The sequence below is a fragment of the Ovis aries genome, chromosome 11 (genome assembly GCF_016772045.2).
Source record: "Ovis aries strain OAR_USU_Benz2616 breed Rambouillet chromosome 11, ARS-UI_Ramb_v3.0, whole genome shotgun sequence".
In the NCBI taxonomy this organism is placed as follows: domain Eukaryota; kingdom Metazoa; phylum Chordata; class Mammalia; order Artiodactyla; family Bovidae; genus Ovis; species Ovis aries.
The window spans coordinates 41,516,224-41,537,532 of NC_056064.1; the positions used below are offsets into that span (position 1 = coordinate 41,516,224).

The 21,309-nt window shown below is 52.9% G+C and overlaps 2 protein-coding genes across 2 annotated transcripts; both read right to left on the reverse strand.

The window, feature by feature from the left end:
* Window positions 1–752: 752 nt before the first annotated feature.
* On the reverse strand, window positions 753–6,856 carry KRT9 (keratin 9). The gene is made up of 8 exons (XM_004023155.5): window positions 6,267–6,856; window positions 4,555–4,637; window positions 4,269–4,425; window positions 3,829–3,990; window positions 3,008–3,133; window positions 2,659–2,882; window positions 2,041–2,279; window positions 753–1,060 (listed from the first exon to the last, which is right to left on the reverse strand). Exons 1-8 carry the CDS (start codon window positions 6,741–6,743, stop codon window positions 1,041–1,043), a joined length of 1,488 nt encoding a protein of 495 aa, XP_004023204.3. The 5' UTR covers window positions 6,744–6,856; the 3' UTR covers window positions 753–1,040.
* Window positions 6,857–16,308: 9,452 nt separating this feature from the next.
* KRT14 (keratin 14) lies at window positions 16,309–20,584 on the reverse strand. The gene is made up of 8 exons (XM_015098780.4): window positions 19,982–20,584; window positions 18,662–18,744; window positions 17,983–18,139; window positions 17,669–17,830; window positions 17,460–17,585; window positions 17,140–17,360; window positions 17,003–17,049; window positions 16,309–16,577 (listed from the first exon to the last, which is right to left on the reverse strand). Exons 1-8 carry the CDS (start codon window positions 20,522–20,524, stop codon window positions 16,483–16,485), a joined length of 1,434 nt encoding a protein of 477 aa, XP_014954266.2. The 5' UTR covers window positions 20,525–20,584; the 3' UTR covers window positions 16,309–16,482.
* Window positions 20,585–21,309: the final 725 nt, after the last annotated feature.

Sequence of the window (21,309 nt, forward strand, 5' to 3'; positions counted from 1 at the left end):
CTGCTGAGAGACTGTGGTAGATGGTTTGCAAAAACTTGCCCCAGGGACTTCCTTGGTAGTCCAGTGGGTAAGACTCTGCATTCCCAAAGCAGGTTCGATCTCTGGTCAGAGAGCTAGACCCCACATGCTGCAACTAAAGATCCTGCATGCCACAGTGAAGATTGAAAATCCTGGATGCCACCATTAAGACCCAGTGCAGCCAAAAAAATTAATTAATAAACATTTTTTAAAACTGGCCCACTATTGCTCTCCCTCCACCCATACTCTTGCCACATGATTTTCCAGCTTCTCTCATCAAGAGGAGTCTATTTCCCCTGCCTTTGAATCTGTGACCTGCTTTGGCCAACAGCCTAAGTGACCACTCAGAGCCTAAGCCTCAAGAGGCCTTGCACAGCTCTGTGCATTCCCTTGGAACACTTGCTTGAGCCAGCTGGCTGGAAGAAGAGAGTCATGTGACCCTTTCACTCCCAACCAGCATGCAGCCAAGCCCCAGAGGCAGAGCTACCTAGCTGACTTGGGGCTGACCACAGATGCTTAAAGGAAAACAAAATTCCCCAGTCCAAACTGTCAACTGTGAAAGCATGGGCTGAGTAAATGATCGTGATTTTAAGCCACCAAATTATGGATTGCTTTGTTGCAAATAGAAGTTAGCTGATAGAAAAGCTAACCAATACTCTACAGGTGGATTCCTTTGATTCTCCCTTCACCTCCTTTCTGCCCCTTATCAATCCCAAGGAACAAGTGAGTCAAAGTCCAGGTTTGATTTGCAACAGGAAAGCTTTATTGGGAAATTGAGATAAGGCAGGGAATGGGGTCATCCCCAAACCAGACAGAGGGAGAGAGGTCTCCCCAACCCTCCCAGAGGAGGGAGCCAATGGACAGCCAAAGGCACACATGCCCAGCGAGCCCCATCCCAAATGGGTCTTGGGGCTTGTTGCCAGCTGTTCCCAGTGTTGCAATGCAGTGAGCAGGCTTTATCCAGAGTCTGACCATCTGGGGGATGTCCGGCTGGGGTGGGGCCAGGAAAGTCTGCAGGGGCTCTAGTATCGTGTCTGGTAGCCTGTGGAGAGACAGGAGAGAGGTGAGTGAGAAGAGAGGATTTAGAACAAGAGACAGAGAGACTGGGACTTGGAGGAAAATGGGCAAATGGGGAGCAAGGAGACTGGAGCTCAAAGAGCTGGAGAATCCTGAGATGGAAGGATCCTCCAGTCCTAGCGGCCCCCATCCAATTCCCGAAGCTCTGCTGTAACAGCTGGCAGCTGCTCTCCCATTTCTGAGGATGGTGGCTCAGGAGGCAGCCCCGTCCTCCGTGCAGCAGCTTTTGTTAGTAAATCTCTTGCATGTTGAGGGGAAGACAGCCCCAGCCTCTGCCCATAGACACACATCCATGGCCCTGCAGTGCCACCCAACACACAAAACCACCCTCCAGAGAAGGGCGGCTCCCAGGTACCTCTGAGCTGAGCACTGCCAGGCATGTTACCCAGCCTTGTGTTACAATTTCATACGAGATTTTTGTTTCACAAGATTCAACATGTACAAGGGGAACCTCTCTGACCTAGAGAGCACTTCATCTGTTTGACTCCTTCTTGCATTTAGACTGTTATCTTTGATATATGCTCCTTTGGATAGTTTCATCATATAACTGGCTTGTACAACCCGACGACTGACTACAACACTTGAGACTCTTTTCTGCCTGAACTGTTGCTGACCCAGGTGTCCCCATCCTCATGATGATGAAAAGTACTGGCTGTGAAGCCCCACAGAGTTTATCTGTCATTTATGAGTTGTTTGACCTTAAGCAAGAGATAAGGAACCTCATTTTCATGCATTGGAGAAGGAAATGGCAACCCACTCCAGTATTCTTGCCTGGAGAATCCCAGGGACAGAGGAGCCTAGTGGGCTGCCATCTATGGGGTTGCACAGAGTCAGACACGACTGAAGTGACATAGCAGAGAGGCTCAAAGGTATTTAAAAAGGGTGGTGCCTTGACAGCTGACACCGATGCCTCCCCCACCCCACAACCTTAGAGTTGTCCCTTACCTTGTGTGTCACAGCCACCAGATTTTGAGGAATGGGACTGGGACTGGGATGTCCTTCCACTTCCTTCTCCACAGCTGCCCCCACTTCCTCCTCCAGAGCTACTTCCTCCACCAGAGCTGCCCCCACTTCCTCCTCCACAACTGCCTCCACTTCCTCCCCTGGATCCTCTTCCATAACTGCTTCCACCTCCACTTCTTTTGCTGCTTCCAGAGCCAGACTGTCCACCTCCATAAGATTCACTGAGAAGCAAAGAAAGCACAGAGATAAAACAGGTGACCCCACATATATATACAAGGATGAACCTGGAGAGAAGACCTAAATGTGAGTCCTCCTAAGTCTTCCTCCAGCAAGGCAGAGGACGGAGGCTGGGCTGGCACCACAGCTGGGAGGGGAGGGACTTCCTCTCCCTGGAGCAGGGAGCGGTCCCTTCTCTCATTGTTACCATCCTCCTTTCTCAAAGCCGAAAGGCCGTGAGGTTCCCCCCTCGGGATAAAGAAATCCTCAGCCCATCAGACCCTTGTGTACAGGAACTTCCCCAACTGCTGTATGCAGCAGAACAGAGGGAGCATCAGGGGTTTAGAACTTCTGGGGCGTGCCACAAAAGCCAGGAACACATACAAATCCTCCTGGCCACCCTCGAGGAGGCTGCGGTAGGTCTTGATTTCCTGCTCCAGCCGCATCTTGGTGCTGAGCAGAAGGCTGTATTCCTGATTCTGGCACTCAATCTCTGCCCGAATGTCAGCGAGCTGGCCCTCGAGGACACTGATCTGACCCTGGATCTGCTGCAATTGGCCAGAGTAGCGGTTCTTCGTGTCTTCCAAGGATTTCTCCAGGGCCGATTTCTAGGGGCAGAGGAGGCACTGAGAAGGATGCTGCCTCATAGCTGGACTCCCCTTCCTGTCCCTGGGGGTCATGTGCAGCTTCCTGCGCCCCACCCAGGCAGAGGATCCAGAGCCTGGCTACCAACCATGCTGAACTGAGACTGCAGCTCGACCTCCAACTCTTGGACGGTGTGCCGAAGCTTGGTCACCTCCTTGTTGCTGGACTCCACCTCCTGGCTACAGGTCGTCACTTCTTGCTCAATCTGTTTCATCTGAAACACAAAAGCTCACTGAGCAGCTCAACGAATGGGGAAGGTTCTTCCCCACTGGTCAGCACCTTCACCTTCCAGGACCAAGCCTGAGCCAAAGCCAAAAACAAGTCATCTGGAGTTCTGGGTCCCTCCAGCCAGCCACGCTGTCAGTTTCTGTCAATTCTCTGCTTCTCGGTTTCTCTGTCAGTATGTCTCAGCAGGCTTTAAGACTCTTCACACTTTACCTTTAAATCACCTTTTAACTTCATTTCAAAGTGCCACCCAGACGCATGCATACACATGTACACACCACAAATTCTGTCCTCATGCGTCACCCTCTACACTAGGGGCTGGAGACCCAGGAGGAAGGGAGTCATCGGGAGCTCAGCGCAGTGCTAGGGGCACACTGGGTACCCCCACTAGAGCCTGAAAGCACACAGCCTTATGTAAGCTCTTCACACTCTGCCTTTGTTCACACATGTAATAAACTCTGAGCTTCTCCAGGGCAGTGATCCTGTGTGGCTCATCTCTGCGACATCAGCACTTCACATGAAACCTGGCACTAGGAAATTACTTGATAATTACACTTGTGGGCAGTGAATGCATGGGAAGGAGGATGACTGAGAAGCGCGAGCAGACTCAGAGATGGAGGGGTGGGTGGAAAGGACATGCAGACGGAGGGAGAGAAGGTTGAATCAGTGTCCCGCACCACTCACCTGAGTCTCGTATTGCTGCTCAATGTCGCTTCGGTTCTTAGCACTGAGCTTCTCATAGTCCTCGCGCATTTCATTGAGGATCTTAGTAAGATCCACGCCAGGAGTAGCATTCATCTCCACACTGACATCCCCGGTGCTCTGCCCACACAACTGGTTCATCTCCTACCGGGAAGAAGGGGATATGAGGTCAGGGTGGGATGGGATCCTCTCCATCACCTTTCAGCCCTCTCCTGCTCCTCCTGGGGTGCAAAAAATGGGATGGGACACAGTTGAGAAGTCAAAGCCTAACCACTACCATAGGTTGGGCGTGCATGTCCTCTTTGAGAGTAGCGGAGGGGGTGTCTTCCATGCAATGGCCCAAAGCTCCTATCCATCCCCGATTATCCCTGAACGTCTGTTCCCCCCTCTCCCCAACAAGCCCCAAGTAGCCAAGACCCTACTTCCTCATGATTCTTCCTGAGGGCCACCAGCTCCTCCTGCAGACATTCACACTGCATCTCCAGGTCAGACTTCTGCATAGTTAGATCATCCAGCACCTTTCGCAGACCATTGATGTCAGCCTCCACTGCTTGTTGCAGGCTCTGCTCCACCTCAAACCTGCAGACCAGTCAGGGGTAGGGCATGAGCCAGAGGTCACCAGCCCCCACAGGAACCTCCCGAGCACTAGAGGCTGGAGGAAGGATGGATGACAGCAGAAGGAGGAAGAGGAGCACAAGTAGGACTCACTTTATCCTGAAGTCATCCATGGTCATGCGACTGTTGTCAATGTCCACTAAAGTCTTGTTGTTTTCCACCGTGGCCTGCACAATCTAAAAAAGAGGAGATGGTACAGAAGCCAGGCACCCCTGCTATGACCCTCTTCTGGGAGGCAAAAGCCATAGGAGGTGAGGAGCCCATCCAGGAAGATGCCCAAGAGGCAGGAGGGGCTTCCAAAGCTGGTATGCGGCACAGACCTCTCACAGACTTCACCAAGGATGTTCAGTGTGGCCTTCATTCATTCACTCAACAAATACTTTAATATCTACTACAAAGGACACTGTGAGAGTTAGAGATCAATGAGATACAGCTCCTCAAGGAGCTTGGTTGCCTGCCAAGACCAGAATATCCTAGAAGAGTTCAAGGAAAAGACAGTGGATTTATGGTTACAGGAGATTAAGAAAGGCTTCAGGGAGGAGCTGGCAACTGAAGTGATCTCTGAAAGATGACTAAGGAAGAGGTTTGGGATAGAATAAACAAGATATCCAGAGGCTGTTCATGAGAAGGTGTGAAGGCAAGGGAATCGGGTGGGAACAGCAAATTAGCTAGATTATGAGCTTCTCAAGGGCAGAGACCACACCTGAGATGTTACTATGCTTGCCCAGAGCAACAATGAGAGTACTCAACCTCTAAGTTGAGTGGATAGACGGACATGTGGATGGATGGATGGATGGATGGGTAGATGGATGGATCAATGGACGGATAGATGATGTCTACCCTTGGAGTTCTAGGTCCTCTCCATGCTTTGACCAGCTAGAATGCATATCTGTGTCCAACCAAACTGGAAAAATCAAGACAGATCCCTAGAAGAGCCCAGAAAGAGTAGGAAGGGAGAGATAAGATGTCTAGTTTTCTCTACTAGAAAGCTTTGAACTCTCGGGGGCTAAGAGAAGAGACAGGCACAGATGGCCCTTTCTCATGCGCCATACGGCCCACTTGTTTTGGACAGCAGCACTCTTATCTCTCTTGTTTCCCCCAAGATTACAGAAAGTTTAAACCAACAGGTGCCTGAGAGCTAGTCTGCCCACTCTCTTTATTAAATGGATAGGAGAATAAGAATAGGCCTGGAGAGGGCACCAGGCTTCCCAAGGCCACACAGTGAATTGGCGGCAGAGCCAGGAACAAGTTGCCCCATTGCTATGCTCCCTCCACACTACCTCTGCATGAGCCAGGCCAAGAACTGTTCCTGATAAAAGTTCAAGTTTCCATGGAATCTAAAACACAATACTATGAAGCAGAAACAAGATCACAGACATAGAAAACAGACCCAGCGGTCGCCAAGGGGGAGGGGGATGAGGGAGGGAAGGAGTGGGAGGCTGGGGTTAGCAGATGTAAGCTTTTATATACAGAAAGGATAAACAAAAAGGTCTCACTTGGTAGCACAAACTATATTCAATAGCCTATAATAAACCATGAAGGAAAAGAATATTTCAAAAAGGAATGTACCTATGTATATATAACTGAATCCCTTTGCTGTAGAGCAGTAATTAACACAACACTGTAAATCAGCTATATCTCAATTTTAAAATTCTTGTTGAAGTTAAAGTTTGCAAAAGATTCTTTGGCGATTATCTAAGTTAGAGTCCAGCATCTTGCCTTCACACAGGAAATAAAGCATGTGAGTGAGTGAGTGTACATATAGGTGTGAGAGACAGACAGAGTTTTGAGTTTCCCCGGCCTACCTGGTTCTTCAGATCTTTGATGGTGTCATAATAGCGAGAGTAGTCCTTCCTGATGTTCTTGGGCTCCTGCCTCTCATACCAGTCCCTGATCTTAGTCTCCAGGTCAGCATTTTCCCTTTCTAGTTTCTGCACCTTATCCAAGTAGGAGGCCAGCCGGCTGTTAAGATCCTGCATGGTGGTCTTCTCATCAGCAGGCAGGATGCCAGCATCTCCGCTTCCAATAGCACCCCCAAAGCCTCCAACAGCACTGCCAATGCCACCGCCAAAGCCCCAAAGCCCCCCAAAGCCTCCAACAGCACCACCAATGCAAGCCCCAAGGCCTCCAGTAAAACTCCCAACACTAAAACTGCCCCCAGACCCTCTGCCATAACTGGAGCTGAAGCGGCTTGAGGAGGACCTCATGCTGCCCCCACAACCCCCGCCGCCTCCGCCACTCCTGCGGCTCCTGCTGGACGAAGAGAACTGTCTGCAACTCATGGTGCTGCCCAAGGATGAAAGCAGTCGTAGGAGTGCTGTGGGCTCTGGAGCCAGGATGCAGAGCTGTCACAGAGGCCGCTTACTTATACCTCCAGTGGATGGTGGCACGCCTGGGTGTGCCCACTGTCTGCCCCAGTTGCCCCCAGACAGACTCCAAAGGAGGTCTGGGATTCGGGAGGTGTCCGGACTGCCCCAAGCCGCCGCAGGCTCAGCGTCCTTTGGTGACTGCCTGAAGGCAGCCCAGCCTCTCTCCATTGTGTGGGGTAATTTGATGATGTTAGGCTGTCCAGGGCACCAATAAATCAGTTCTGCTGACAAGGGGATGACCTATATCCTAGAGTTTGGTCTCCACTGGCCTAACAGCAGTTCTGAGACTTAGTTCCTCGCGATAGAAATCCCCAGAACGGTGATCATCGCGGTCTGCACTCTCCCTGCTCCCACTTGGTGCCCCCTGTGGGTAAGCTGGGGCCAGGGTACCAAGGAGTTATCATAGAGGATGGGGGAGCTACCTGTGTGGGTAAAAATTCCCAGGTCTCAAGGAGCCCCAAGTTGACGGGGAGCCCCGTCCTTGCTCTCAGGGTCTCCAGTCTGATGGAAGAGATGAGTGGCATGGCAGAAACCCTGAGACAGTGACAAGCAGTGTGCCCCCCAGCACTTGGAAGTGGAAAGCAGAGCTCACACAAAGGACTCGGGAGAACAGACTAAATTAACTAAGCAGTGCTGATACAACCTGACCTTCGAGCAAGAAGGCAAGTGGCTCGAGTGTCCTTGTCCTTCAGCAGGGTCAGCAATGGATAGGCAATTGACCAGTACAGGTGTCTAGCCTGTACTGAGCCCTGGGAAGTATACTGAGATGTGGGACTTATCCTGCCCTCCTGGGATGTACAAAGCCCTGCCCCTGGAAGAAAGTCAGAGCATATTCTGATCAGCGAGGCCAGGAGAGAGTAGGAGAGAAGGCGGCAGGCTCTGGGACCAGACTGCCTGAGCTCAACCCCAGCTCCACGCTCACTAGCTGTGTGACTCTGGAAAGTTACTTGACTACTCTGTGTCTCCATTCCATCTTCTATAAAGTGATGACATTAATAGTCAGCCCATCTCCTAGTAGGAGACACAGGCCTAAAAATGATAGACTGCCTCTTCTCATTCAGCACCCCCCCAAGTCCCTATCCACTCCTACCCCACCTGGACCTTTGCTACCAACTCCTGGCTCTTCTCAAGCCTTCTGACTCCTTCTCCACACAAGAAGCAGAGTGGACTTTCCAACCCCTGTCTGACCATCACTGACCTCCCTTCACTCCCAAGATAGCGTTCACATTCCTGGTTTTCAAGGCTCGTCCTGATCTTTCTCACCCCATCTCTCCTGCTTCCCCAGGACCCCTAACTAAACTATACAATGTTCGCACACACCCTGCATGCTTTGGAGAATGCTCAGCTTGCAGATCCCTTCAGCTGAGGTGTTCCTCCCTGTCTTTTCCACCCAGAAAACTCCTGCTTGTCTTTGGGGACCCATCTGTGTGCCCTCTCCTCTGTGAAGCCTTCCTAGGTTCTCTCCCTCTGGATTGCACTTTGCTCCATAACAGTTTCCACAATGTATCTCTGTGTTCCCTCATCCCCACTGCACGTGGATAATATAAACTCCTCTATGCCTCTGCTGCTCATCTTGAACTTGATCCTGTGCCTAGCACTGGGTCTGGCCCAAGTAGGATCCCAACAAATTGAATGAAGGGAAGATAACCAGTTCCAGGTAGGAGCCGCTGAGAGCCTAAAGAAGAGCTAAAGGTAAGAAGAGAGAGGCTAGCGTCATCAACAATGACCTCTGGAAGAGACAATGACCTCTGCGCTGCAGCTAAAAAGGCTTTCATAAACAACCAGTGTTCCCTGGGATGCTTTTAGGTAATGTATGGAGGCTGTGTTAAATAATAGTAAATCATTTGCTGAAAAAAAAAAAAAAAAAGATTTCCTTTCTTCATTTTCCAAACTTTTGCTCAGTCAAGGAGAAAACCTCAGACCCTAAGCCCTCTTCAACATCCTTCCCCTCTTGACAAGCACGCTGTTTATCAAAACCAAAGCCAGTCTTAGATCCAGAACTTTTAGGAAGCAACAGGATCTGCTAGACATTAAGTATTTATTTGTATCATTTCCTTGATAAGTGATTCTGATTTTCATTTTTTGGTAGTAATATAGACTTTTCTTCATAATATGCATGCAGGCTGAGTCGCTTCAGTCATCTCTGACTCTTTGCAACCTTAGGGACCACAGCCCGCCAGGCTCCTCCATCCATGTAACTCTCGAGGCAAGAATACTGGAGTGGGTAGCCATGCCCTTCTCCAGGGGATCTTCCTGACCAGGGATCAAGCCCAGGTCTCCTGCAGGTAGATCCCTTACCATCTGAGCCACCAGGGAAGCCCATTCCTTCATAATATATCTTTGTTGAAATGAAAGGTGAGCTTTGATGCACCAAAATGCACTAAATAAATGACTGGGACTAAATATGTTAAATAAATTTTAAACAGATAATACAAAAAGTATTGAAGGCATTTTGTGAATGCCTGACACCTGGGAAACTCTTAGACTAAGCTTGGTGGTGAGAGTGTTAGCTGCCAACCTTTCCCCAGGCTCCCACCAAGCTCTGCCAGTGAGCCCACCATCTACCTGCAAGGTGACTGGAGACCTCGGGAGGCTGTATCCCAGGCCTGGGTCTGCTCCTATTGTCCTTTCTTCCTCCCCTCGCCCCATCCCCATGCTGATACTGCCACCCCGTGATGGAAGCCTCAGGTTCCAGGGACCTAGCTGGATGGAGCAGAGTTTGGGCAGAACCAGGGGGAGCAGGGGAGGGGACAGCTGACAGCGTAGCGCCTCTGGGGCCCTGCATGTCCATTCTCTGCAAATCCAGTCATGTTGGGGGATCCTAAGGACCCAGGCCTATTTCTATCAGGGTAGCTGAGACCAGCCTGGCTGACCGGACACTCCCACCTGGGGCACCCCTGTTCAGCTGACTCAATGAGAAATGGCCTCTTTCCAGCCCTGGTCCCAATCCCACCAATCCCTGCCCTCAGCCACCTCCTCAGTTTTCTGCCCTTCAGACTTGCCTCAACTCTCGTTCAGAGTAGCAGGCCCCCATCCTTGGACTCTCACTGCCGCAGCCCAGGGAAACTGGCCCTGGGGACCGCTGCACAGCCGGCCCTCTCCCCACAGCCCCTTTCCAGGGCCAGCAAGATGAGGACTTGATGGTTTATTTGCTCTGGATTGCCTGTCTAACCTGAGTCTCCTCTAACTTTTGGACTTACCTGGTGGATTCTCTGCCCACATGGAGGGAACCCTGGCCACTGCCTGCTCCCCTCTCTTCTTTGAGAGCTAAGAGGACTGGGGCCTTCCTCCCACATCTGGCCATCCCTGCACGTCGGCTCCAGCACCTACTTCTCTCCCCGAGCCTGCCTCTGTTCTCAGTCCTGGCGTTCCCCACTGGGGCTCGGAGGGGCAGTGGGCTGGAGAGAGAAAGAGATGCCTCCCAGTCCAGCATCCCTATCCCTGGGAACTTGACCTCAGTTTCCCCATGAGAAGCTGCTCTGAGCAGAGTTGTCAGGGGCCAGAAAGATGGTATGTGTGAGGCCTTTACCTGGAGGGGCCTCTCCATGAATGCCCAGCACTCCCCAAGTGCAACCCTACTCCCCACATCTGCCAAACCTCTCCACATCTGGCCCTGCCTCCAGTAAGCAAAGAGGAGCTAGCAATGCTGGACAGCTCCTATGGCCCAGAAATGAAGTCCTACTCCTCAGCACCTGGGGGCCATCCTTTGCCCTCTCCCAAGCTCTCTGAATGGCCCAGGGAACCAGACTGGGCCAGGTGGGGTCAGGGATGAAGAAGGCTGGCAGAGCCCTGGCCTGAGCGAGCCATTCCTTTGAGGCCATATGACATGGCTCATTCCTCTACTCTCTCAGGGCTCAGGGGCTGCCCTCTGGGTTCACCTCCAACACCCACGTTGGGAAACCTCCAAAGCGTGAACATGGAGCAGCGCACAGGCAACTCAGGACACCCTGGCGCCTGAGACCCAAGCAGAGTCAGCGGCCTCTGCAGCCCCATGGGCAAGGCTGCAGCCAACACCGCAGCACAGCCAGCAGCCACGGCGCCACCCGTGCCCTCAGTGCTCCAAGCAGAGCGTGGAGAGGAGGGGCTTCGAGGAGTCCGGCAGACAAAGGCACAGAGGAGGACCACACAGTTCCACCTGCAAGGTGTCCCCAAAGGGCAGAGGAGATGGCGACTTAGGGGACAAGGGCAGCCTTCCTCTGACCACAGGGACCCCACTGCTTGCCGGCGAACCACTACTCACACCTCCCACTTGCTCCCCCCAACTTGCTGTCTGTCACTGGGCCCAGGTGCAGCCCCAGGAGGGCCCTGAGTCAACAAGTATCTGGCTGCGGGGGGAAGGAGGGCAGGTGTGGTGCGTGGGTCCGCCCCTCCATTAGCCACTAAGCAGGGCCAGGGCGCCTGCACCTCTGTCAACGCTCAGCCTTTACTCACATGTTAGGCGCCTGCCACCACTCCACCCAGCCAGACTTCCCCTTCTCCAAGACCAGCGGGCATGGACAAGAACAGAGGATGGGACAGGCTCCTCCCCTGAGCCTGGACACCCCAGGCTTGTGTCTGCAAGGACACACCCAGCAGAAGAATTTTAAGGACACTGGCTTTGGAGCCGGACAGTTCTGAGTCCAAAGCCAGGTTCTTCCACTTCCTTGGGGAAGCAGTCTCCCTTCTCCGGACCTCAACTTCCTCTCTGTAAGTTTGGATTCATCCTATACTGAGCACCTACTATGTGTCAGGTGTCCTACTGAGTGCTGGGGATGAGGTGATGAAGTCAGACAGAGCCCCTACCTCCTTAGGCAGCTATGGGCTAAAACAGACTCTCAAGAATAAATGTGCCATGCAAAACTGGGCTGAGCGCTGTCAGTAGGGAAATGGGGTGCACATAATGAGAGTGTGGCCCAGTTGGGGAGATTGGGGAGCATCTCCCTGAGGAAGAAGCCCTTGAGTGAAGGGTGAGTGCAAGCGAGCCAGCAGAAGAGTGTCCTGGGGGTGGGGATGGCCTGCATGGGGCCAGAGCATGTGCTAATGTCCTGAGGTGGGATGGAGCAATGTGACTGCAAGGACAGAAGACCAGTGTGGGAAAAAAAGTGGTGAGTTGTCAAGCAAAGGATTTGGATGGTAAAAATACTTCTGACTTCCCCAGGCTGCTGTGAGGCTCAAAAGCTAATAGGTGTGGATCTAGCCCCCAGAGGGACGTTTCCTGACTGTCAGTGGCAATGTGTCCACCCCCGACTTCCCCTTGGACTATGTGAATAACTTGAGTTCTCAGTCTGCTGAATTCATAAGTCCATCCTCCCAGTCTGTTGAGTCCCCTTTCCTCTGTGCTAAGTGGGCCTGGGAAAAGGGCGCACAAAGGTTGGAGGAGTGTGGTTTCTTCTATGAAAGCGCCTCCAGGTAAGACTCCCGTTGCTTTGCTTGCCCTGTTTGTATTTAACCATCAGAGTCATTTTATAAGGTAGGTACTAATTTTACAGTCATTTTACAAGGGAGCAAACTAAGGCTCAGAGAGGGTATGTAACATGACCACAGTCACAGAGCTAAACCCGGAGGTGGAGCAGGTTTGTCCTGCAGTAAGTGGGAGCTAAGATGAGCTAAGATGAGCCCGGGGCTCCCTCTCTCCACCCCCAGACTCCGCACTTTGTCTCTCTCCTTGTTCGGTCTGTCTCCGTCCATCCTTAGGTTTCCCCACACCTAGAACAGTAAGCTTCAGTAAACACGTGTGACTGAGTGAATGAACAAGGGACCTCTCTACCTATTCCTAGCCCGGGGCCTTCGCTATCTTGTCTTTTTCTGTTTTCCTTTTTTCCTGACTCTTCTCACTCTCTCTTCCCACCCCCCATGCTTTCTGTCTGTCTATGCATATGTCTGTTTCTCCATCTCTCTGTGTCTCTTTTCACCCTGTCTCCATCAGAATACCTCTAAAGAAGAAGGCTTTCTTTCCCAGCCCTGCCCCACAGCTGCCAGCACGGCGCTGGGAAGCCCGTCAGGAAAGTGCTGACCCAGCAAAGGGCAGCTCTCAGATTGGCGCTTGCCCCGTGTCTTTCTGAATCTGGGCATTGCCCTGGAAATCCCGAGTAGCCCCTTTTTTCTTTGTGGCAGCATCCAATCTCAGTGAGGATCAGGTCAGAACATCAGCCTGGGCTTCAGGCTTCCTTAGGGCTGCCTCCTCCAATACCAGCCTGTAGGACTAGCTAGCTACCAAACCAGATTGTCTGTGGGTGTGAGGGTGAGCCCTTCACATGATCAAATAACCACAAGGAGATACGCCTCTTGTTGCCTGCAGTGGCTCCTGGACATGTCTGAGGTCTTTTCACAACAAAAAGAGCCCCCCAGGGACTTCATTGGTAGTCCAGTGGTTGACGACCTGCCTTCCAGTGGAGGGGACACAGGTTTGATCCCTGTCGGGGAACTGTTAATAGAATCACGCATGCTGAGGAGAAACTGGATCCATGTGCCACAGTTAGAGAAAAGCACACGCACCAAAACTAAGACCCGATGCAGCCAAATAAGTAAATAAATATTTAGTGGAAAACAGCCCACTCCAGTACTCTTGCCTGGAAAGTCCCATGGATGGAGGAGCCTGGTGGGCTGCAGTCCATGGGGTCGCAGAGAGTCGGACACGTCTGAGGGACTTCCCTTTCACTTTTCACTTTCATGCATTGGAGAAGGAAACGGCAACCCACTCCAGTGTTCTTGCCTGGAGAATCCCAGGGATGAGGGAGCCTGGTGGGCTGCCGTCTATGGGGTCACACAGAGTTGGACACGACTGAAGTGACTTAGCAGCAGCAGCAGCAGCCCTCCGTACTAAAGCAGACGCAGAATTTCAAAATGGACATTTTCCAATTAAAAAAAAAATTATAAAAAAAAATCCTGGAGTCAGCGAGGAGAAATTAATATTAATGCCACTGGGCTCTCAGCCTCATCCTGAGAGACAGAAAACGCAATAGGAATGAGCCCAAGCCTGACAAGGGAGCAGGGCTGGGCTCGGCCACTCTCCGTCCTGTGACCTAGAGCACGCTGCTGTGCCCCAAAGAAGAGGAGGTTGGAGAAGCCAGCTTTGCAGCCCTTCCCACACCGCCCTTGTGTTCTGAGGAGAGAGAGAGGTCCACTCCTTCCTAATTGCTCTGGGGAAAGCGGAGCCAGAGAGGCCACCTGGCGGCCCCAGGACTCTAAGAGGCAGTTCCTTCTGCCTCCACTAGAGAGCGCTATGGAGTCGCTCTCCAAGTTCCCCATCATCTAGACCTAGGGTGGCGGTGGGCGAGGCGGTCTTGCCTTCGTCAGAGTAAATGCCCCAGGTTTTCAGCTGGGTACCTGTGGTGCCAGGGCCTGTGGACAAGCGCAGAGGTCAGCAGATGGATCCAAAGTATTGGCTCCACTTTTCCCAGTGGGGTATGGTGGGGTTGGGGGTGCACATCAGAGGAGAGTGGGCTCCATGCGGGACTCTGGGATGGCTACAGAGGATGGGGCCACCTCAAAGCCCACTGCTTGACTTCCTCCCCTTCCACTTCAGAGCCTGCTCTCTGTCAAGCAAGCCCACTCTCTCCCGATTCCCTCCAAAGAATAATGCAGCCCCTGTGGAGAAGAAGTTAGCCCCACCACAGCCAGGTCTAAGAGATCTCACATTTCTATATTCCTTGGAAGCAGACCACCCTCGGGGATGGAAACTAATCCGGCACCACTTCCGAGGCAACGATGTCCCAAGAATCTTCACACAGTCCTTGCCCATGACCGCGGATACGTTTTGCTCTCTGTCCTCCCGATGTGGACCACTCCCCCGACTCCATGCCAATTGAGCCTGTTGCCCAGCTGGGAACACAGGTCTTCATGGTCCAGCCTTCCCAGGGGTGTCATCCAGCCCCTCCCCACCATGGCCCTATCACTTTTAGGGCCATAAAACCATCTCTTCTCGGTCTCCAAGGAAGAGCCTTGAAACCTTCCTCCTCCCTGAATCGTTTCCTCATACCTCCAAAACTGTCGCTCACCTCCAGAAGGGCCCATCCTCACCCAGAGATCACCCCAGATCAACCCTTTTAGAGCAACACTCAGGTAAAAAGACATCCTGGAGTTTATGGCCTCTCTTTCCTGAGGTGAAGATAAGGTCAAAGAAACCAACATTACTTCATTCCTTTTCCCTATAATTCACGCTCTTACGCTTCCATTTTATAGAGCCCCAACTATGTGCCAACTCGTTTTTGCATGAGATCATTTAATCCTACATGGACTTAACACAGTGAGGGTTTTCGTTCCCCATTTTGCAAAAGAGGATCCTGCCCAGATTCTAGTCAGTGTTGGAGCTGCGACTCCAGCTCAGGATGTCTGATTCTAGCCAAGGCTTTTAGCCCTCTTGCCTTCAAAGACTGCCTTTTCTTTAACCCAAGTCCCACCCTGACTCCCCCTGGAAGCTTCATTCATGCGGCCAAATGAATGAGTTGTTGAAACTGATACAGTGACTAGTTAACTTTTTCCTACCTTGGGGCAATGAGCCCTACCCACCTCTGGAATCTCCACTACTCACTCAGGCAAGGTCCTCCCCTTCCTCCTTCTTTTCCAGACCTCCAAAAAGAGAGGAAAAGACACTCCCCTTCAGAGGAGGCTCCTGCAACCCTGTCTCTTGATGCACATTCAATCACTGGATTCCCATAAAAACTCCAAGAAGCAGTGTTCACCGTGCTTCTTGGAGCATGGAGCTGATTCAGAACAGACCCAGGGTTCGAAATCAGTCCATCTGTTCCCAAAGCCTCTAAAAACACCCTCATTGTGGAAAAGAGTCACCATGCACAGGAAGAAGTTCACACAGCCATGCTCTGAGCTGGCAATGTGCCAGGCACTGTGGTAGAGGTCTGACACGTGAATTTTCACGACAAAGTCCTGGGGTAGGTACTGTCATTGTGCCCAGCTTACTGATGTGAAAACTGAGGCTTGGAGACACTAATCTACTTGCTGTTTGTCAACTAAAGGCAGGCAGGATGAAGACCCAGCTCTGGAGGCAAGAGCAGGTGGAATGGAGGGAGACAAAACTCTCAGTAAAACATGAGTTCTTACTGGGTTCATGGACCTCCACTGATGAGCTTTAGGGGAACTGTGAATCTCATAAATTATATGCAATGCATGTATGCTTACTGGAGGTGGGAAGAGATCTATAGTTTTCAACATACACTCAAATCCCTAAAGACCAAACTGTTAAGAATCCTTAACCTAGCATATTGCCTGGCACACAAAAGGCACTCAATAATATCTGTTGAATGAATGAATAAGTAAATGGAGGGGTGAGTAAATGAATGAGTGTCCCAGGAGATATATGAGCTGGTACACACATTATCTTCTGCGGTGGTGAAAGCAATCCTGGGACCTGAGCCCAATCTGCCCCCAGTTTCTTTCTCCCAGTCCCAGAGGGCACAGCCAAGTGCTCTGAGAGCTCCCAAGAGATGCCTCCCCCGCGTTCTCCCCACCTCCACTCCTGACAATGACCAGGCAGAGACAGGAGTTGTGCAACTCAGATAATGAAGCTTTATTGCTTGCTGGAAGGGGCAAGGGTGAAACAGGGCTCACGAGTCAAGTGCTTGGGGGAGGCGGGGACAGGAGAAGGGATCCCCCAGGGAAATGTGTGTCCACTTGGGGGTGGGGGGTGCTTTCTAGGCATGAGCAGTGCAGAGAAGCCTTAGTTCTTGGTGCGAACGATCTGCTCGTGTGTGGACACCACCTTGCCGTCGTGCACGTCCACGACTTTGGTGCGAACCTGGCGACTGGAGGATACTAGGGAAGAGAGAAGAGAGGGCGTTACTAGTGGTGGGTGGCAATAGAGAAATCAGGAGCAGAGGCCAAGGAGCCCAGGGCACTGAAATGAACCGTCTCCCTACTGCCCTGTCCCCTGATTACCACCTCACCCACTGCACTTGCCCCAGCACTGATATTATCAACACATTTCTTTCAGACTAGAGCACCCTAAGGTCAGGGAGTCTGTGTCCTCAGACTGGAGCATCCTAATAACTGAGATCAAAATGGTTCTGTCCAGATCCGCCCAAATGGACCGGGCTTGGTGGGAAGACCATGTGGGGCTCTGTCCATGGTGCTAACTATGGGACCCTAGCTCAACTCCTCCAGAAGCCCCTAACATCCTAGAGCTGCTGGGAGACAGGCGGTGGTCCCGAGTTCAGGCTGGATGAGGAGGAAGGCCTTACCATCTCTGGATGACTGAGAGCCAGAGGAGAACTGGGAAGAGGAGAGGCTGTGAAGACAGAAAGGGGCAAAGGTCATCAGACACCGCGGTGGAGCAGTGAGTGAACACTGGGGGCAGGACAGGGGGCCAGGCACTCACTGGGCGTCCTCGCCCTCCAGCAGACGGCGGTAGGTGGCGATCTCCTGCTCCAGCCGCGTCTTCACGTCCAGCAGGATCTTGTACTCCTGGTTCTGCTGCTCCATCTCGCAGCGCAGCTGGGCCAGCTGCTCCTCCACGCTGCTGATCAGCTCCTGGATCTGGGCCAGCTGCATGCAGTAGCGACCTTTGGTCTCTTCCAGGCTGTTCTCCAGAGATGCTTTCTGTGAGGGAAGGAAAGAAGATCAGGAATCAGGGAGGGTGGTCATTCCCTCCCAGCGAGACCCGCGCGCGCATACCCCCAGGCCCGCCCACGCGCCTACCATGCTGAGCTGGGACTGCAGCTCGATCTCCAGGTTTTGCATGGTGCGCCGGAGCTCCGAGATCTCGCTCTTGCCGCTCTGCACCAGCTCGCTGTTGGTAGCCACCTCGCGGTTCAGTTCCTCTGTCTGCAGAAAGGAAAGCACTGTTTGCATGGGAAGTTCCAGGGAAAAGGGGTTCCTGGGTCCCTTCCACTCCAAACGCCACCCACCTTGCTGAAGAACCAGTCCTCGGCATCCTTGCGGTTCTTCTCTGCCATCTTCTCGTACTGGTCGCGCATCTCGTTCAGGATGCGGCTCAGGTCCACGCCGGGGGCGGCGTCCATCTCCACGTTGACGTCTCCGCCCACCTGGCCTCTCAGGGAGTTCATTTCCTACACAACCAATGAACACAATCCATTATGGTGGCCGATTAAAATTTCCCAGTCGGAGGTGTTCCTGGACTGAACGTTGTCTTCAGGCATCTGAATTGCATCTCTTCCCTCCCAGCTAACCCTCTAAGCGGGCTTTTCCATTTAGCTCTCACCTCCTCGTGGTTCTTCCGGAGGTAGGCCAGCTCCTCCTTGAGGCTCTCGATCTGCATCTCCAGGTCGGCTCTGGCCAGGGTCAGCTCGTCCAGCACCCTGCGCAGGCCGTTGATGTCGGCCTCCACACTCAAGCGCAGGTTCAGCTCCGTCTCATACCTGGAATGACCCAAGAGAAATGAGACACCCACCCCAGTCACACTGGTGTTTCTGTTCTCTTCCCCCTTCTGTCCATAGTTGGCCTTCTTGGGTGGTTTATGGAGCCAGTCTTGATTGGCATGGATGGACATAATGCTCATTATTCCTCAGATAGGAACATCTGGGGAGGGGGACAATGACAGGAGTAAGTAGTTCCTTGTGCTGTAGAATTCATGGAGGGGAGATGCCAACCAATATGACTACCTCTGGCACTTCAGGGGCACGTTGGGAAATGGGGAGTGCCTCTCCTTGAAGCAGAGGCTCCCTAATCTGACTGTGGATCAAAATCACCCAAGTAGCCTATTAAAAATAACTGAATCAGAATCCCAAGGGTGGGGCCCAAGAGTCTTGTATTTTTACAAGCGCCCCAAGGGGGTTGCACACAGCCATCCTGACACTGGCACACTCTGTTCAGGGAACACTGCTCCCAAAACGCCCCACCCAGGGAAGACTGGGTGCTCTGAACCACCACTGCAAACTCACTTGGTGCGGAAGTCATCAGCAGCCAGACGGGCATTGTCAATCTGCAGCACAACATTAGCATTGTCCACAGTGGCTGTGAGGATCTGCAGATGCAAAGGGTATAGGTCACTGGTGGAGAGGACAGTGCTAGCCAGACCTGACTTCAGCCGGCATCAGGCCTTCACCTTCATGCTCCGCTTGAATCCCCGTTACTCCCCACAAGCCTTTGCCATGGCAGCCTAAAGGATAGTCCCTGTTGGTCCAGCCTTGACCCAGGACTTTGTTGGCTCATGGGCATCAGAATGGGTAGAAAGAGCCTTGGCTTTAAAATAACTAGCCCTTGAGTTTGGGTCCTGCTTCTACCACTGACTTGTTGCAAAACCTGAAGTGGGTCTCAGAGCCTCAAGTTCCCTGCCACTGAGGAGAATGACCAGGCTCTCCAGACCCTCTTCCTGACCTGCATTCCCCTCTCTCTGCACACGCCAGGCGTGCCAGGACTCTGTAGGCACATGCACTCCTTCTCAAGCCCTCGGAGCACAGGATCTTAAGAGGGGCTTTCCCACAAACTGAGGTCCAGCTGGCACAGAGGATTCAAACCAGAAGAAGCAAATAGGGGTGAGGGGAGGGTTGGTGGGGATAGACTGAACTCTGGATTGGCTAGAGTTCCCTCCCTCATCATCTGATTTCCCTAATCCCCTCAAAGCATCAGAGCCAGACACCAAGATCAGCAGACTCCTGGTGTGATATGGGAGCAAGGAACAAGAGTCAGATGACACAAGTCCCCCCAGCTCCCCTCCTGTGCGGGGCACGTGAGGTGGGCCACCACTGATTGTCTCTGTGGGTTTTCCATGCCCTGTTGGCTGTGGGGAGGGGCTGCCTGTGCCAAGACTCATGCAGGCAGCCACCACAGCCCAGACTAATGAGCTAATGAGCGGTTTGGATGTCTAGCCTGGTCCCGTTACAGCCTCACTCCTCCCCTGGGCTGGAGAACAGGTTGCTGCCTCCCAAGCTGGCAGGTGGGGCACAAGGGCTGTAGCTTTGGATCTGCCATCAATTTGCTACGTGACCTTGGGCAGACAGCCCAAAGCTTCAGCTTCTTCTGTAACTTGTAAGTGTAGGAACCCCCGGTGTCTCATGGGTCTCGAGTCCAGAGAGGTATGAGCCAGGTGGGGAAAAGGAAACCATCTTCTCATAGACTAGCTCTGTTGGGGGCATCTAGAGCCAGAAGAAGGGGCTGGAGGCTAGCCTGTCTAAGAATTCAAAGCAATCAATGCTCTGAGGCCTCCATTGCTCCTGAGTGAGGTGGCTAGAACGGCACCTCCTGCCGCCTGGCCCACGCACCTTGTTCCTCAGGTCCTCGATGGTCTTGAAGTAGGGGCTGTAGTCCTTGGTCTCAGCAGGCCGCTGCCTCTGGTACCAGTCGCGGATCTTCACCTCCAGGTCGGCGTTGGCCTCCTCCAGGGCGCGCACTTTGTCCAGGTAGGAGGCCAGGCGGTCATTCAGGTTCTGCATGGTCACCTTCTCACTGCCTACCAGGAGCCCATCACCAACGCCATAGCCACCGCCAAAACCACTACCCACGCCACCACCAAAGCCACCACCGAAGCCGGCACCAAGGCCACCGCCATATCCTCCACCGAAGCCGCTGCCCAGGGCCCCGCCAAAGCTGCTGCTGCTGCTGAAACCACCGCCATAGCCGCCCCCCAGCCCGCAGGCACCCCCGGAGGAGTAGCGGGTGGAGGAGACAGACAGGCCTCCATAGGCACTGGGGGCCCGGCAGGAGCCTCCAGCCAGGACGGAAGATATGCGGCTAGAGCCACCACCGATGCCCCCAGAGCTCTTGATGGAGCTGGAGGAGGTGTACTGGCGGCTGCAGGTGGTCATGGTGCCAAGGAGAGAGGTGAATGAGCAAGTGAGCGAGTCGGCAGGGAAGAGAAAGGTGCTGAGGTGAGTTAGAAGGATGCCTGGTTTTATACTCCTGGGTAGGGGCGGGCCTGGCATTTTCCATTCCCCTTGGCTTTCATCACCCAGAGGCCAGTGCCAACTCCCAGGCAGATCCCTCCTCTCATCCACCTCATCATGTCTGTCATATTTTACTGGAAACTCATTGTTCAGGGTGTTTGGGGTTTCTTGTCCCGCCAGATGTGATTCACAGGAGGAGGTGTGGGCCTGCAGGCTACACTTTCCCTTCAGACCCTGGGAGCACGCGTGCTGGGCTCAGCAAGATGGTGGGAGTAGGGCCTGTGTGCACCATAAACCTGGTGACTTGTTAGTTTCTCATTAATTTAGTGGGCCTCTGCCATCCACTTGGGGGGAAGCCCACCACTCCAGGTGGCACCTGGCTGGAGGAGCAATAGCATGGCAAGGTCACATGGGGCACAGAGATGCTGCTCAGCATTACCATCTATAAAATGAGATGAGGCTTTGGGACCCTCCAAGGTCTGACCTTCTGGGCTGTGCCAAGGGGCCTGTCACACTCCTGAAACATGCCCTGCCAGTAGTCAAGTGGCTCAGGCTTCCACCCCAATGCCCCAAGTACAGAGAATTCCAGGCAGCTCTCCTCAGCCCTTAGCACCGACCCTAAGGTCCTCCACACACCTGTGGACATGCCCATGGCACTGGCTGCTTACTCTGGCCAAGGGCAGGTGGGAGTCCAGAAGACATCGGGA